The sequence below is a fragment of the Mustela putorius genome, unplaced genomic scaffold, assembly GCF_011764305.1.
Source record: "Mustela putorius furo isolate JIRA1106 unplaced genomic scaffold, ASM1176430v1.1 tig00000407_pilon_pilon_pilon, whole genome shotgun sequence".
In the NCBI taxonomy this organism is placed as follows: Eukaryota; Metazoa; Chordata; class Mammalia; order Carnivora; family Mustelidae; genus Mustela; species Mustela putorius.
The window spans coordinates 7,071,620-7,088,981 of NW_025421373.1; the positions used below are offsets into that span (position 1 = coordinate 7,071,620).

The 17,362-nt window shown below is 43.1% G+C and overlaps 1 protein-coding gene across 2 annotated transcripts in view; it reads left to right on the top strand.

Moving 5' to 3' along the window:
* The window catches only part of NPR3 (natriuretic peptide receptor 3), a 67,397-nt gene extending 58,595 nt beyond the window's left edge, over positions 1 to 8,802 (top strand). The window contains exons 5-8 of one of the 2 annotated variants that reach the window (XM_013052104.2): positions 3,987 to 4,081; positions 5,635 to 5,770; positions 7,207 to 7,294; positions 8,308 to 8,802. In XM_013052104.2, coding sequence (XP_012907558.1) covers positions 3,987 to 4,081; positions 5,635 to 5,770; positions 7,207 to 7,294; positions 8,308 to 8,419 — 431 coding nt within the window. In that variant the 3' untranslated portion in view covers positions 8,420 to 8,802. The remainder of the gene's footprint in view (positions 1 to 3,986; positions 4,082 to 5,634; positions 5,771 to 7,206; positions 7,295 to 8,307) is intronic. The other variant, XM_013052109.2, reaches the window with a different exon arrangement.
* Positions 8,803 to 17,362: the final 8,560 nt, after the last annotated feature.

A 17,362-nucleotide genomic window follows, 5' to 3' on the forward strand; every position in this document is an offset into this window, starting at 1 on the left:
ACATATAAATACACCATTTCAGGAGCTATAAAATAAAGCAGGGTAGGGAGATAGAAAGTGACAGGAGGGGGTGAGGAGATGGCTAATTTAAAGAACATGGCCAGGCAAGGTCTCTGAAAAAGTTGCAGGTGAGTAGAGATGTGAGAGAAGTGGAAGAAATTATGTAGGTGTTCAGGAGGGAACATTCTAGACAGAGCGGCAGACACAGAGACCTTAAGTGTGCCTGCAGAGAGAGTGTTGAGTGCTGAGGGCAAAGAGGCCTGTGTAGTTGAGCATAGCACATGGGGGGCCGTGCATTAGGAGCCCCAGTCTGACAGGTAGTTGGGGCCGGATCACGTCAATGTGGAAGGTTACTGAGGTCTTTCACTTCCACCCTGCGTGAGAGAGAAAGCCACCAGAAGATTTTGAGGGATGTGATCTTTCTGGAGTCTTTAAAAGGGGTTCCTTATGGGACTGTGTGGAAAATAAAGTGTAGTATGCTGATGGGTATCATTTAAAAACCCCTGATACGGAATACAGATCGCTGGACCAGGGGTCAGGAGGCCTGCGTCCAAGTCACTGACTCAGTATTTTGGTTTCTCTTTCATTCCCCGTACGAAGAGGTCGGGCTAGCTGATGACCTAGGGGGGCCCGTCCAGTCCTGCATCACACCAGCTCTTCCCTTGAGCCCTTCTACAGTTATTTGCAGTTCAATGAAGGAAATTTTTTGGTGATGGGAACAAGTACTGTCAAGCCTGGATTTGGGGTCCATATGTATATTTTTTCATTTGGGACTTCAATGCACTCCATGGCCTCGTCCTGTCCTTGTTTATTAGAAATGGCAGGACAGTGCTGAGGGGTCGTGTTCCAGCTGTCTGGGCAGTAGCTATGGTGACAATTGGATTTAATTTCTCCTGGGTGGCTTTAGCAAATGCCGCATCTTACTCGAAACTAGAGTGACATTTACTTTAACTTTACACAGATTGGAGGACGTGAACCAATAAGCCTCTAGGATTGTCTTGCTCAACTTCTGACTGCTTCAGTTGAGGAGCTGGAATCAAATAGGATAATGCAGGGGGCATGTTAGGACAGAGTCAAATTTCCCAGAAGTTGTGCCCAATACACTGAGAAACTGGCGTGTGTGGACACAACCTCGGTCGGCCACATCCCGTTCTTAGCTGTTGCTCACTTCATGGTGTGGTCATTTGTTCTTGGGCTTCTGAAGGAGGTTGTTAAGGGAAGGGCAGGTGCCCACAAGGGCTGGAATGAAGTTTTGTCTAGAGGGCATGGACGAAATTTTCCCATAGCTCATCCTGATGCTTCCATTCTAGGACTAGGTCATACCGGCAATGTGAAGTGAGTCCTAGAGCAATCAATGATACAGTTCCGTCCAAAGTTAGAATCTTACCTGTGAAGATACTTGAAGCCAATGTAAAGACAACTGAAGCCAACTGAACTTGAATTGTTTGGAAAGCCCATCTTATTTGCTAAACAATCAATCTGAGGGTAGTCCCCAAGAGAACTCTGAGAAATGGTCATTTCGTACATGGCCATTAAATTGTCAAGGGAAAAATACTCTGGATGTTATTTGACAAATTTAGATTTTATTACCGTGAAACCTATGACCATCTCTCAAGGCTCTTAATAAATGGCCTGGGAAGAAGCTGAATTTCCTCTCTGTGTGACAGGTCAGAGTGACAAGGTAAATAGGACTGCGGCCAAGCCTTGAGGTCCACGACAGGCCCATAGAAATGAGGGTGGGAAGTCTCATTCCTTATGTACAGGAAAATTTTGCTGTCAGCCCGACAATCTCACCTTAAACACAATATGCTCAGGTGAAGTCTCACTTGCTAATCGGCCACCCTGAGGGTTCTCACCCCATTTCTTGGCAGAATTGTAATAGCTTAAAGTGTAATGAGGTCTTGGATTACGAGGGCCTCCTTGTTTTATAAAATACTCTTCAAAAGCCTTAGCAGAACACACCTTTATAAACACCTCTGAACAGAATGACAGATGGTTTTGGCTAGACAATATGTTTGGAGATAAATATGATTTTTAAAAATGACATTTCATTCTTAAAAGTCGTATAGATTGTCAAGGATAAACAAGTTTGAGATTGGTGTATCATTTGTAACCAGTCTATATTAAAAAGACCAGAAAAAAAAAAAATCAAGATGAATGGTAGCTCCATTCTGTTTGTGGCAAAGTAGACCAAAGTCTGGAAAAACCAGTGGGCCTTCAAACCACAACCCAAAGGACAGTAAACCCAAATACTTGCCCTCTCCAAACCACACCAGAGGATGGAACTTTCCCTTGAGATCCCTTTTCCCAGACATTCATTTTACTTCCGGAGAGAATCAAATCAATAGAAACACTAACTAAGAATTACATTGAACTCTATTATGGTCTAAATTGAAAGAAAAGAGATAGCCTTAGTTAATTAGGATGTGGCTGACATAAGCATTCTCTTACTTAGTTAATGAAAATTACAATGCAGACAAATTTAATATCAACTAATGATACATTTTTGCTTTCACTGATTACTGCCTAAGCCACTGTTGCTGGCCAGGCAAAGTCAAATCCTTTGTGTGGGCTTTCAGGGCTGCCTTTTCCCCACTGCTTCCTTCCTCTTGGGCCACCTCCCCTAGAACGTCCTGGTCCCTTTGCTTCCTTTCTGCTTCCATGCCTTTAAATACTAACAGGGCTGGCCTTTTGGTGAGCAAACTGCCGTTCCCTGATGGCTGCCTGTCTAAGTCATGGACTTACTTCATTCACATTCCTATAAAAGACCTCTCTTTTACTGAGTCTCCAACTAGATGCCAGCTCCTTCTCGGAGTGGTGTGGGCACATCAGGTGTCCCCTCCAAGATTCTAGGCCCACTGGCAGTAACAATAGCAGAAGAGAACAGCTGATGTCTCTTACACCTATAGCGGAAGTACTCGACCTGTCCTGGCTCAGTTAATCATCTCGGCAGGCTCTTGGCTGGGAGGTGCCAGTATGCCTCTTCAGTGGTCCTGAGACTGAGGCCCAGAGGGCTGAGTCCTTGCCCATGGTCACAGAGCTCAAAACCATGGAAGCTAAGATTCAAATAGATGTAGTCAGAAATCCCTAGTCCAGGCTGCCTGTGTCTTTGTGGGTGGGGAACCTGTCCATTCGTCTTTGCCTCAGCAGCAGCATTAAATTCAGCACCTAATGCCAGCTTCGAACTCATCTGGATAAACAATGAATGACTTCATGTGTCTCTGGGAGATGGTGGGTGTCATCTAAGCTTAACGTGGTCATCGTTTCACAATATACATAATAGTCAGACCTTTGTGCCATATGCTTGAAACTCATACAGCGATGTGTATCAATGATAGCTCAGTAAAACTGGGGGAACCCCCCCCAAAAAAAAACAATACCAAAAAACCCAAAACAAAACAGAATGAACACAAGTGAGGTAAAGACCAGCTCTCTTTAGCTCTTGGCTCCCGTGACCCGTGAAGCAGGCCCTCAGCTCTCCCAGGCAATCTCTGGAGCCCATAATGAAGCACATTCTCGGAGTCCTGGGCCTAGAATGAGTTTTCTTTTATGTTTGGCCAGTGATAACACGTACTCGTGACGAGTAGGAGCACGCCTTACCTCCAGCCTCTCTCCTTGCAGGTTTTCTTTTTCTTTCTTTCTTTCTTTCTTTTTTTTTGTTTTTAATAAATACAAAACTCTGGGACAAGCATGCTGCTTTCAGGATTAGCCTTAATCCATTTTTTAAAAAACATATTCCCCAAAGAAGGTCATTTATTTCTTTTTCTCTTCATTTTTAAATGGAGAAATGTTAAGAATTTAGGAATGCAGACACAGATGAAATTACAATGTCTTTCCAAATGCCAACAAAAATGCTCAGAGTCTGATGAGATCCCCTGCGGCATGAGTTTGTTTAAAGAATCCTGTCAATTCATTTTCTTGTTTCTGTTGGCTGATGAAGGTTTTTGAAATCACTAACTTGGAGTTCTTCCCATCTCGTCCTCTAGGTATTGCTGGCCAGGTGTCCATAGATGCCAACGGAGACCGGTACGGGGATTTCTCCGTGATCGCTATGACAGACCCGGAAGCAGGCACCCAGGAGGTGAGCCAATGACCCCCTGCCTCACTGCTCCTCCTGCTTGTTGAGATTCCAAGGAATGCATTTGTCCTGGTGTCCAAACAGCTGTCCCCAACACAGCCTCCAAATAAGAATAAACTGAAAATTTTGGAGTTTCTGAGTAGGGAGGGCTTACTTCTGCTTGAGGATATCCTGGACAATTTCAAGAAACAGTCCCTTGTTTACCCGAAGTGGGCAAATCATATGTTTCCAGTGGCAAAGTGTGTATCTTTGATGCCTCTCGTTCAGAGCTGATGTTCCCATAGCACTTGATGGGCCCTGGCATAATGGCCTTGGTGCCTTTCTCCTCGTGCACATGTACTGGGCCTTTGTGGCAGGAGCAGAGCCAGCAGAACCTGGCACTTGCTATATTTCCTGAAAGATTTTTTTCACCCTTGGGGTGGTCTGGGTTTCATGGGCATTCTAGTCTCTCCCTCCACGAACGGTGGATAGCTATAGTCCTTTGCAGGGCCGTTGTGAGCATTTGGGAGAGAATCTGTGTCAAGTACTTGGTGAGTGCTCAGCACATGCCAGAGATCGTTAGATTTTGGTGATTATCTAGAATGCTTTTTACTATGACATGAACTAGCCTGTGGAAGCTTGCTGGGTCTCCTTCCAGAGAGATAGGGGAGATGTCACAGGTTACTTAGCAGTAGTGCACTGGTGCTCAGAAAAAAGAGAAACAGATCCCGAGAACCTGAGGGGGAAGGTACTTCCAGATCAGGGCTCAGATAGCTGGTGGAAGTTCTGCTTGAATCAGAAACTGGGGACAAACCTTGAATCGAGTCAACAAAGAATACTGAGCCAGTTGAAAAAGAGTTCAGTCTGGAAAGGTAACTCACGAAGTCATGAACTAATCTTCTAGCCAGAGAAGGGGGAAACAGGATGTTCCTAAAAGATATTTTTGACTCTTTAAAAAAAAAAAATTTACTTACTTATTTGAGAGAGAGAGAACGCACAAGCCAGAGGAGCAGAGAGGGAGAGGGATAAGCAGGCTAACTGCTGATCAGGGAGCCTAATTCGGGGCTCCATCCTAGGACCTTGGATCATGACCCAAGCCCAACGCAGATGCTTAACCTACTGAGCCACCCAGGTGCCTCCCTTTTGACTCTTTCTATGCCCAGCTGATTGAGAGGTATGAGGCCGTACATCTGTGATGGCTTACTCTGGTCATGATGTCTGACTTTCTCCCATAACCCTGAAAGCAGTTTGGGCTTTACAAATGGCTGACCTTGTGGGCTGCTCTGCGGCGGACGGCAGATGCAGGGAGCAGCAGCCCCTCCGACGAACAAGGGAAAAGTCGTAAATTCTGGTTATTGTTTTCTATAGAACCACTTTCCCACCATGGGGAGACACTGTTCTCCCTAAATTATGCCGACCATTAAAAGCACCATTACTGCCTGCAAATCTTGATTTACAAAGTCCTCAAAAAGACATCATTGTGGTCAGTGTCATAGGGGGTGCCTGTCCTATGCCTACTTTGGAAACAGAGAACTTTGAGCTTTGAGTTTGCACATTTGTTTTTTGCTTTTACGTAGGTCATTGGTGATTACTTTGGAAAAGAAGGTCGTTTTGAAATGCGGCCGAATGTCAAATATCCTTGGGGACCTTTAAAACTGAGAATAGATGAGACCAGAATTGTGGAGCATACAAACAGCTCTCCTTGCAAATCATGTAAGTTTAGAGACTTAATTGCTCTGCATCTCACCGTCTACCCTGTCACCATGATGCAAATTTAAAAGGCAGATGCTATCCAGGAGCTCATGTTCTCAAAGCTCAGCTTGCTTTCTCTGATGCTGTGAAACCCATGGGAAGAGTTTACGAACTGGCAGCCCACTTTCTAGGGCTTTCTTCTTTTTTCAAAATGGTAAAAGCCTTCTCCTATTATCACACCTCTATTCACAATATAATCCCTTCACATTTGAGATGCCCACTTAGGGAAAATAAAAAGATCCAATATTAAATGTGTAGCAAGAATCATTCTGATTCAAAGTTTGTAGGTGTCCTCCTACTCTTCGGAACTGAACAGATAATGTCCCTTAAATACCCCTTAAATTTACAAATTGGCAAATCAGTGTAAAACATGCTATTTACTAGAAGCTTTGTCATAAATTCAGAAGCAAGTGGACATTCGCAGAAGGAGCTTACAAATAGGAACTTATTGGAAATTGTTGCTTTAGAGATAAGCTAATGAAGGAGAACCGAGTGAAATCGATCTTTCAGGCCAATTAGTCACTTTAGGCTAACATAGAATGCTCTTTATTTTGGGGCCAGGCTTCAAACTGCTCTATTTATGTTTATGTGATAATTATGGAAAAGAGTAAGGCAGACCTATGTTAAGGATAGTCTGGAGTTGCTGGGCATGGATTTGAAATCCTGCCATATCACTTAGTGGTTTGTGACCCTAGGAATGTTCCTCTATATCTTTAAACCTCAGTCTGCCCGTATGTGAAATAAAATAAAAGGATTAAACGGGACAATGCATTAAAAGCTGACACTACCCTGTTTAGATAAAGGCTAGCTATTTATCGTGTTTATATAATAACTGGGACGCTACTGCACTCGATTGTTTCAGATTGTTATTCACATTTTCACAAAGCTATATAGGACATTTTGACATGAAACTCCGGCCTTGGTGAGAGAACATCTAAAAACAGAATATCAGCCCAATGCATTTTTCACCAAATCTTCTAGCACTTTGAAGTGTCATCACCCATCTGTGATAATAAAATGTGCTGGGTCAGTCCCATGGTCTGTCCAGTTGTCTTCTCTGACTAGGAGCTCAAGAGAGGACAGACGTACCCGAAAACCTGTTTCCAGTGTTCCTCAGATCTTTCTTGAACTGCTTTATTCCCATTGTTCTCCCATAGTTCTTTCTGAAATGCCTCTTAAGCTTTGCACTTGGCAAAAAAAAAAAAAAAAAAGAAAAAGAAAAAAAAAAAAAAAAAAAAAGAAAGAAAAGAAGCTGCAGGATACCCTAGAAAATCTTTCTTAAAAAAAAAGGAAAATTTGCCACAAGTGGAAAATTGAGATGCATCTCCCAATGACTAAAACTTGAAACATCTCTGTTTTTCCAAATGCACTCTGATTATCTATGTTTCTTTTTTAAGCAGGTGGCCTAGAAGAATCGGCAGTGACAGGAATTGTTGTGGGGGCCTTACTAGGAGCTTGCTTGTTAATGGCCTTCTACTTTTTCAGGTTAGGATGCTTTATCAAATTTTAAAATTCACTCTCCTCTGTTGCCTTGGTCACTCACCTTTGCATAGTCGTCCTTGTGACTTTTCCGTATCTTGCTCTTACCCCAAAAGCATGGCGGTTAAAAGAATGAAGCTGTTCTTTTGTGACGGTCTTCACGACCCTTTTGGTTTGGCGGTCAGGGCTTTGTACTGCTTCCCCCTGTGGGCCACAGAGCCAAGACTCTCCTCTGATCACAAATATTATGACGCAAATTCCTACCATCCACCAAATGTGTAAGTGGAGAGAGAATCTGGACAATGGCAAAACAACTTGCCTATTCTTATTCTTCCTCCAATTCAGAAAGAGGAGTCTGGGTTCACCTTCTGAAAAGGAGGAGGCAGCTCTGAGCAGTCCACACTCCCAGGCTGCACTGGGCACAGTCCTTGGAGAATCCGCACATTTAGTTGTCACTGTGGTTAAGCCCCGAAGCTTGTAAAATTGTAACATTTATGTGTGTTCAAGGTACTCAGAGTCCCAAATCATGAGGGCCGTCCCTTCCTCTGTAATCTTTTGTGGTTGAGTTTGTGGCTTTGTCTCAAGTCATTAGACCAAGATGTCTTCATTTCTGTAGGGAACTATAACCCCGGGTGTACGTGACTCTTTGCGGGAACAACTGTATTCCTGTTCCTTTGGTCACAGTACGCTTAATCTGGTCTTTATCTAGGGCATATCCTGGGAGTTAGGGAGAGCTTCTGTGGCAGAATAGACAAGACTTAACCCACAAGGCACCCAGGGAAAAAGGGGAGGGCTTGTTCTATGGCATTTCAGAGAGCATGCCAATTTTCCTCCTTGGATAAGGGCACAACGCCTCGGGGCCACACTGCTTTAATCTCTGACCAGGGTCTCATATTCTGTCATTTCTCATTTATCAGCCCAAACCCAGATGTCCCTTGGGGGCATTCTTTGTAAGAGAAACCATAGTATTTTGTAGCCAAGTGAGGTTTGATTACTGCGTTTGCTTTCCCCTTACCCAGGAAGAAATACAGAATAACCATTGAGAGGCGAAGCCAGCAAGAAGAAAGTAACGCTGGAAAACATCGAGAGTTACGGGAAGACTCCATCAGATCGCATTTTTCAGTGGCTTAAAAGAAAGCCTTTTCTTTCGGCCCGAGATTCTTTAAGGAGATAGATGGGATGAAAGACATCAATGGAACAGAAGGGACACTCTTTAAGAACTCATTCTTTTAAGCAGTTAGTCATTTCGTTGTAAAATTTCTTTAGAAGCTCAGGAACTATTTTGAGTCACCATATGCCTCCCGGGCTTTCACCTCATGACAAACAAGTATGAGAATACAACATCGCTCTGTTAAATGTTCCTACTGATTCAAGGGCATATGATTAGATTTATGTTTGGAAATCTGATGTCTCCATATTTTGATGGTTTTGGGGGCATTTCATATAAGGCTACAAAAATGTGGTTTTCTGAAATGAAATGTTTTATAGCTAGAATAAAATCATTTTTACGAGTAGAATATTCTTGGAAAGAATTTAACATCCAAAAAGAGGAAAATGTAATGAAAAATCCCAATGTTGGAAATACAGTGTCCCTTTTTCTAGTGCAAGTGGACAGATTTGAAGTTAAGGACTGCTCTGTCCAATGTATATATTCAGGTCCTGACTTCATATCTCCAAAAAGGATTTCTGCCCTGTCTCCTTTAATGTCTCATAAAAGCTATTCTGGAAAGTTGTAACTATTACTAAGATAAGAGGATTTATATAAGAAAAACAAATCTAAAATATTTCACTTTTTAATGTAAAAAAAAAGCCCTATTTCACACTAACATTTTATTTTTAGGTATTTTAATCTTATATTTTGCTATTAGAAAATGTGTCTATTTTTTCATTTTGAAGATTAAATTCCACTTATATTTTAAAAGCATGGGTAAAGTGTGCAACAAACCAGCAATGATGAAAGAGGCTTCTCTTTTTCTCCCTGTTTCCCTATCCCCTTGGCCACAGCCAAATGCCAATTGCTGCTTTAATTACAGAGATCTAGGCATGTATTCAGATCACAGACTCTATTGGAGGACATTGATTTACCTGCTTTAAGTGCAAAGTTATTTTAGGGATAGACCTCTTCTGGTCAAATGATGAGTTTCCAGGTAAAGGGTGGAGTTTATTGGAATTAACTAGGTTTTAAGGCAGCCCTTTTTCCCTTAAGAACAACTTTATAGAGTACTAACATTTGACAGTAAGCACAGAAAGGATAACTCTAAAAATGCATATATGACATTTTACTAAGATTCAGTGATATTTTGGTTAAAAGAAGGAATCTAAGTAGCTACTCTGCTCCTTTTTAGTGGACTCCACAAAGCTTTAGCGTCATCCACTAATAACCTGCGTAATAGCAGGTGAAGTGTAGATAGAAGATATTTGAACAAAGTGAAATAAGTATTTACTGAATATCTACCTGCACTCACTACTCTGCACGTAGGTGTAAACTCAGGTTGCCATTTTTGCTGATAATTTATGGAGAAAATAGTGAGAGAAGAAGAGAGAGTTGGCAGATTAACATACCATGTTGTAATTATGTCACTAGGGGCTTTCCTCAGTAACAGTTTGAACATCTGAAAAATAATTTTTAAAATGACCTTAGTGGCTATAAAAGATCACGTACAGGGAAGAAAATAGGGGAGTTCAAGCAAGTCCTTGGTCGTGATGGAGGTCGTAGTTCACATGGGTGGGGGTGGAGGCAGGCAGAGGGAAAGCTGTGTATCTTGGAAGCTGGCCTGAGCTTGCTTCCCTGGAAGCGTCTGCCTCTGCCCTTCCTACTTCAACCAGCCAATGGGTTATTTCCGTGAATGGATTATTTCTGTGTGAGGCATATTTCCCCTCTACATTTAAAAAATGAGATTCAGGCAGCTGGAGAGCATGACAACTGAATGAGCTATGATCAGCCAAAATGACTTTGTTGTAGTTCTCCATGGTGGATGCAATGGAAAAAGTGCTGACTTCCAAAAAAGATGGCGAAAGAAGGCAAGAAAGGCAAGCTCCAGAAATTCCAATGTCGGAAGAGTGTTTGGGGAGTAAAATCTAGGAAAGCAAAACATTTAACAACTCAGGACTCCTCAAAGTGAAAACAGAATGGAAGATTTGCATCCATCTTTTTCTTTGTGTGAATTGAGAACTTAGTTCTCTCTCATTTTTATTTATCAATGATGTTTTCAATATATTTTTGAGCTATTCACTTTATACTACCTTGTGTTTTTGGAAAAAAAGTTTAAATTTCAAGCCTATGTGCTTATTACGGGGGAAGATCATTCTACCTGGTTGTCATCTTTGGACATAAACATTTCTCACCTTTCTGGAATTAATATAGGGGCCCGTTAACTGTAACATTTTTAAAGCAAATATCTTTTATTTCTACTTTAGGTGGAGGAATAGTTCTAAATTTAATATTATATCCCCTGATAAAGTGGTGGCATGAGATTTTAGTTTTTTTAAAATGGCGGACTAAGTCAAGAGATGCCATCCCTTTCTGTTAAAACCATTCTGGGAGTTCTTGAGATTGATTGCTTATTTATTTACATGTCTGTTTTCACTTCTTTCCTCCTTAAAGTCATCATGTGAATTACCAAAACTCCGTTAAGTTTAAGTTGGAAATGTTTGGAAATTAAGTTGGAAAACTTTGCTGCAATGTAGGTGTTCGTGTAAGTGTGCCCTGAGTTAAGACCTCTGGAGATTATAATCTGGGACTTGATTTCCTTACAGCTAAGCAGCATCTTTGACAACTAGTCATTTGTACTCCACCTGAAGCCACATATCATACAGTAAAATAAATAGGGCTTTAGTTCTTAAATCACCCTATAAATTTTTACCCTGAAATCTAGGGCACTCAGATTTCAGAAGGGAAACTTCATCACTATTTTCTCATCTGGCCAAACAAGCTGATAGTTACATAGGTCAAAATGAGTATATACGCTTTGTATATACCCACGGTGCTGGAAATAAGTATAGATTTTATGGTCATCATTTCACCTGCTTAGTTTTTTTTCCCCCCTGGATTCAAAAATAAAAGCTTTCTCCAAATGATTACTTCTATCCAGAAATAATTTTCTGGATAAAGTGCATATCTTCTCCCAGACTGACTACAGTTTCCATGAGGAAGCCCTACAAATTACATTTCACAGAACTGTCAGCTTGTCCTTTCCTGAACCACAGCCATAGTTCCATAGGCTTTGAAATAGGTTTTTTTTTTTTTTCCTATTTTAACATTTCAGAAGCTATATTTAATGGAGAGAAGAGAAATGCATGGAAAGAGAATGTCTCCTTTTCTCCTCTTCCTTAAGATTCAGAGTTTTGCTTTAGAATATCTTATCATTCTCCCTGTTCACAGGTTCTAGGGTTCTTAACTTATTCAAGGTACCTGTGTCCCCTCTGTCCCCAGTACCACTTTCCTTCTGGTTCTACTGATTTTGAAAGTGTAAGATGTGCTGTTGGCAGTGACATCAAAGCTATTGTCTAGATCTCATACAGTGACAATGCAGAAATTAGCTTCCCGTGGCATCACCCCCTTCTTGTGAGTGAGTGAGTATACAGGGCTACTTGTGGAAGTCTCTGTAGGAGGCCAAATAAAATATTATACCACCAGTATTAAGGAAGTGTTTATACATGGAAAGAAATGCATACTTACATTTCTTGGGACACAAAGAACCGAGATTTTGAGTGGATACAGTATAAAACCAAACAGCAACCCAAATTCGGGCTCTCGATTGATATTTCACGGGTTCTGCTTAATAATGTCCCTGGTGGTTAGCACTTCATGGAGAAGTTGAAAATGGGAGGAATTTCTTCTTCAGTGGAAAAAACTGGAGCTGTCTGAAAACATGAAATATGCTTTGGGGGCAGCATGGAAGCATAGAAAGCGAGAAGGTGCTGTTCAGAAGGATCTGTTTCTTTTTCAGCTGATGCTTAGAACTACAGAATACCCAATTATTTAGCCCATCTTCAACAGCCAGACTCAGCAAGAAGCTTGGGACACACCCAGCCAGAAGAATCGGGAGTCGATCCTGGGAAAGAAACAGAAGAGAGTGGCATTGAAAGCAGCCCCTGTCCTTACCACCCCTTTCTCCCTCACTCCCACCGCCACCATGGCCCCCCCCTACCCCCAGCCCCCTGCCGTGCACTGTGGCTCCAAAGATGCCTCGGCGTCTGGCCCACGCAGGTAGAAACTTGTGAGTAGGAACCCTGTACTTCCTCAAAGGGAAAGAACACAAAACAGTGCTGCCTATAGGATCGTGGCTGGCTTTGGATCAAAACCCTTATGCTAACTTGACGGCACACGCTCTGGGGCAGGACAAGCCTGTGATGTGCCTATATTCCAACAAGCTTTGTTTTGGTTTTCAGCATGTAGATCTCATGACTGTCTCTTGCAGGCATACCCCACAGCTAGACTCTAGGGATTAAAATGACTTTCAAAAGGGGCTAGATTGGAGTTTGTTCAAATTTGTCATTAACCACTAATGTTAATTCATACCAAAGGTAAAGCAATTCTAAACCAGCTGATGCTGTTAATGTTCATGTTTTAAGCTACTTCAAACATGGTGAAAGGGTTTCGATGGGAGCTGAATATCAGAAGTAAAAATCCATATGTTATAACAGCTCTTTGATGGATCAGGAGTGGAATGATTCCTAGAGGAGGGATGTGAATAAGCCAAATTCAGAGTCAGCAAAAATGCTGTTTCTTTGAGTCACACATTTAAAGACCTAAATTTTATGCACAGGAATAAAGGGCCCTTCCACAAAGGGTGTAAAGTGTCACATGGACTACCAAATTGTTTTTTATGTGCTAGGGGAACAAAGCTGTGATAGCACACAGTAATTGAGCAGAAAATGTCGAGAAAGAGGAAAATTTGGATTTCAAAACAGGATGGCCTATTTATTATTTAATGCCAACATCTGAAAAAGTTCAAAGTGGTGCATCTTACAATGGGGGTGCCCATTGTAAGTTCAAAGCATCTTACAAAGTGGTGCATCTTGCAAGACAGCAATGGGGGTGCCCTCAGCAACCTGAAGATGCTGTGAGTTTGTAGAATTTTTCTGCTGGGTCCTGGGAATCTGAGCTTTGTTCCTCATGCAGTGGTGAGTACTGAAACCAAGAGGACACAGAATAGATACCGTGAAGGATTACTTCCGCAGCCCTTCTCTTCTGGGCCATATTACTCGTGGTTATTTTAAATATAGGACTACCAAACAATACAGAGCTACCATGAGTATGGTAGAAAAGTAAAATAAAAGCTGCACAAGCTACCATTTATTATTCTAATGTAAGTAGAACTATCTGCATATAATGTGATTTAATTTATTGTTTTGTGTAGAGAATGAAAATTAATGACTGTGGATATAACCCCTGTTTTGTATAATATATTTTATTTCTGATGCAAACTGGTCATTTAACATATCTACTCGGTTTGGTGTTTGGATATAAATGTGTATGTATTCTTGTAAATGTTTCTCTTAAGCAAGAATGCCACATGCTCACAGTATAACAATGTGTTCTCATTAAAAATACATCCCACAGAAAACTTTTCCTGTTTATAATTCAACTAATATACACTGCACATATCCATAGTCTCTGAGGACTTTCTGTTTTGCTAGGATGAGTGGAAGTGAAGGTCAGTTAGTGGTTGGGGTGGATTGTACTCCTTGAATGGTACCCATGGAAGAACTCAAGAATTTCTGTCCAGCAAAGGGACGTTTATAGAAATAAGAAAACTATCTATTATAATGAGTGGTGAACCTTGAACTGGCAGGTAAGGAAAGAACTCTTCAGAGATACTGTTATCTTGCATCTACATAGTTATGCAGTTGGCCTTGGTGACTCATATTGTGATGTCCCTTGCCCGGTTGGAAGAGACCCTAAGTCACTTTTGTCACTCTGAAGAGCTCCTTGGGTTCTAGCAGACTAGGCAAACTGACTAGCCTCAAGCATCTCCAGTTGCCTTGAGGTTGTAAAAAGCTGCCTCATTATCTAGAAAGTTATTTATGATTCACTTTAAGCTGGAGAAACACAGCCATTCTCATGGTTGGAATGATGTTTCCTGCCCTCCATACCCTATTTCTGGGATTTGTAAGTAAAAATCTTGTGACTTTACTCCCTCCCTGTGAGTATATTGAAACTTGGACTGACTTCCATCAGTCGTGCTGTGGCTGCCACTGTTTGTGAAGTCCCAGGAGACCACCACAAAGGCCATCCACGCAGGGTGCCCAGGTTGGAGAAGATTCTGGGCAGGATGTGATTCTGGACTGGAGGTGGGAGTGGGGGTTGGGGGAGGGCTGTGGGAGGGCCTGCCACGACTGAAGGGTGGGACCCGGAAAGCTCCCGGAAACATCGGATGTCTCAGTCCACTGGGGTTGCCACACCAGAATACCAGAACCGTATTTCTCACAGTTCTGGAGGCTAGAAGTCCGAGATCAAGATGTCTGCTATTTTGGTTCCTGGTGAGAACTCTCTTCTTGGCTTATGGATGCCTGCATTCTTGCTGTACTCTTATGTGTCCTTTCCTGGGTGCATATGTGTGCAGAGAGAGAGAGAGAGAGAGGTATGTGCTGGGAAGCCTGAGCCAGTGTACTGGATGAACAACAGGCAGAGTACCATCTGATGAACGAGGAGGCACGAGGCCCCACACAGGGTTGGCAGGTAACTAACTCCCTTAGCATTTAGAGCTCACACTTTGGGGAAGTGAAGATCTTGGGGTTCTATTGATGGAAGGTCCAGGTTTCAATATACTCACAGAGAGGGAGTAAAGTCACAAGATTTATTACTTAAAAATCCCAGAAATAGGGTGTGGAGGGCAGGAAATGCAATGAGGGGAGTGGGGGAGGGGGCAGGCCATCCTCTGTCCCTGGTCATGAGTCAGCATGAGATAGACAGCAGGAGGGGCGCCTGGGTCACTCAGTAGGTTAAGTATCTGCTTTCAGCTCACATCATGATCCTGGAGTCCTGGAGTCGAGATGCACATTGGGCTCCCACTCAGCAGGGAGTCTGCCTCTCTCTTTCCCTCTGCCTTTCCCCTGCTCGTGATCTCTCTTTCTCAAATAAATAAAATAAAATCTTTAAAGAAAGAGAGATAGCTGGGTAGCAAGCATCTATTATTTATAAGGTAGGAGGGGCAGAGGTCACTAACTTTTCACAGGCTTAACTCCAAATGGTTATTTGTGAAAAGTAAAGCAGGGGCTAATGGCAGGACTCCCCTAAATTAAAGTCCTTATCTGTGGATGTGAGTAGGGTTATCATACTGTAAAATGCCTAGGCAGCAGCAGCTCAAAACAAAAGTTGTTTTTCTCATCACAAGATAGGCAGACAAGTAGAGAGGCAGCGGCTCTTGGCTCTTGAGTTTCTTCTTAGGAGGACACTAATCCAAAAAAAAAAAAAAAAAAAAAAAAAAAAGGAGGACACTAATCCTATTAGATCAGGGCCCCACCCTTGTGACCTCACTTAACTTAATTATTTCCTTAGTGGCCCCATTCCAAACCAAGCCACACTGGAGGGGAGTTGGATTTCAACACAGGAATTTGAGGGGAAACACATTCAGTCCCTAATGTGCAGGGTATTCCTATTACTTCCCCATATCATCTTGAGGACCGTGGCTTCCTTGAATTTTTCCACCGCATGTCTTACTTCCACATCCCTCTCTCAACTTCTTCATTCATACTCCGTATCCACGACAGGCCAAGGATGCCTCCTCACTGTGGCTAGTGGGGGCTACTTTCCCTTGAGGAGCCTCAGGGAGCTCCAAACATCATCCATTTAAGGTCCTTTCCTAACCCTAAATTATGGACTTCTGGAATAGACATATTATATAGCCTGTAGTGGCTACTATTAGAAGAGGTATCAACAACTGCATAAAAAACTGTCCTCTAATAAACCATATCTTAGCACCAAACTAGAACTAAGAGAAAGAACTCCTTCTGCAGGTTTTGCTCCTCCCTGACATCATTATCTGTTGAAGTCCCGTCATGCCCATTTCAGAGATGAGGACGCTCTTGGAGCCAGGGGGAACCCTGGCTCCGTACTTGAGGCTGTGCACCCCGTGCGGACGTGGGGGTGACCATAGTCCCAATCTCACTGGGCTGCTGTGAAGACTTCAGACTTAGAATCCTGCCTGGTTAGGTAGTGAAGCACTCAGTAGGGTGATTATTAGACTCTCCCAGTTCCTTGGCTATGGAGACAAAGCCCCCAATTGGTCATTTTTGATGACTTTCAAGATAATTTGCCTTGATGACAAGTAGCCCCACCCTCTTGTGGGATGAGAAGAGAGGCAGTGAGGAGGAAGAGGTCCCTTTTCTGGACATTGGCCTCCTCCTGAAGGGTCCAGACAAGGGCGGAGAAGGGGACAATGATGGCCACATTGCCTCTGAGGCCCTCAGGGGGCCAGAACGGTGTTTTCCAGATCTGTTTCTCCTCGGGTGGAGGTGGCCCTGCTGGCCTCGCATGTCAGCATGGCCTCATGCCTGCCTTCTTGCCCTGGCTGATCTGGCCCCAAGAACCACTCCCTGGACTTCATCATCCTGGGGCAACCATGCTCACAGCTGGGCTCTGCCAGAGCAATGTCTGCTCCCCTCCCAACATAAAGGACCCTCATGGGTCCTGAAGAACATCTTTCCCACCAGTGCTTGCCCTCAGTCCAGGTCTCTCCTAGGAATGCTGGGATTTTGTCCCAAATGCAACAGCAGCACCTCATAACGGTGTTAGTGGCTGGTGGAGGGGGGTGGATTGACGAGTAGAGACAGAAGGGGTTCTTGTTCTATTGCTACTCCAATGGGCAGAGAGAGACCAGGCATCAGCAGAGTAGTGGGAGATGATGGCATCGAAGTCCTGAAGTTCCGGGCATATAGGGGCAACCCCCAGGTCCCGGGACACCTGAAACTGGGACAGAGACCACACTGCTCTTCCAAGAGGGCCTCTGATGGCTCAGAGTGTGGGTCAGGTAAGGCAGATCTGGGAGGCTGTGCTCCAGAGGCTGTGTTCTGTGTGTCACCCCCTCCTTATCCCTTAGCGTGGTGGCCAGCACAGGCTTCCCTCCCTGG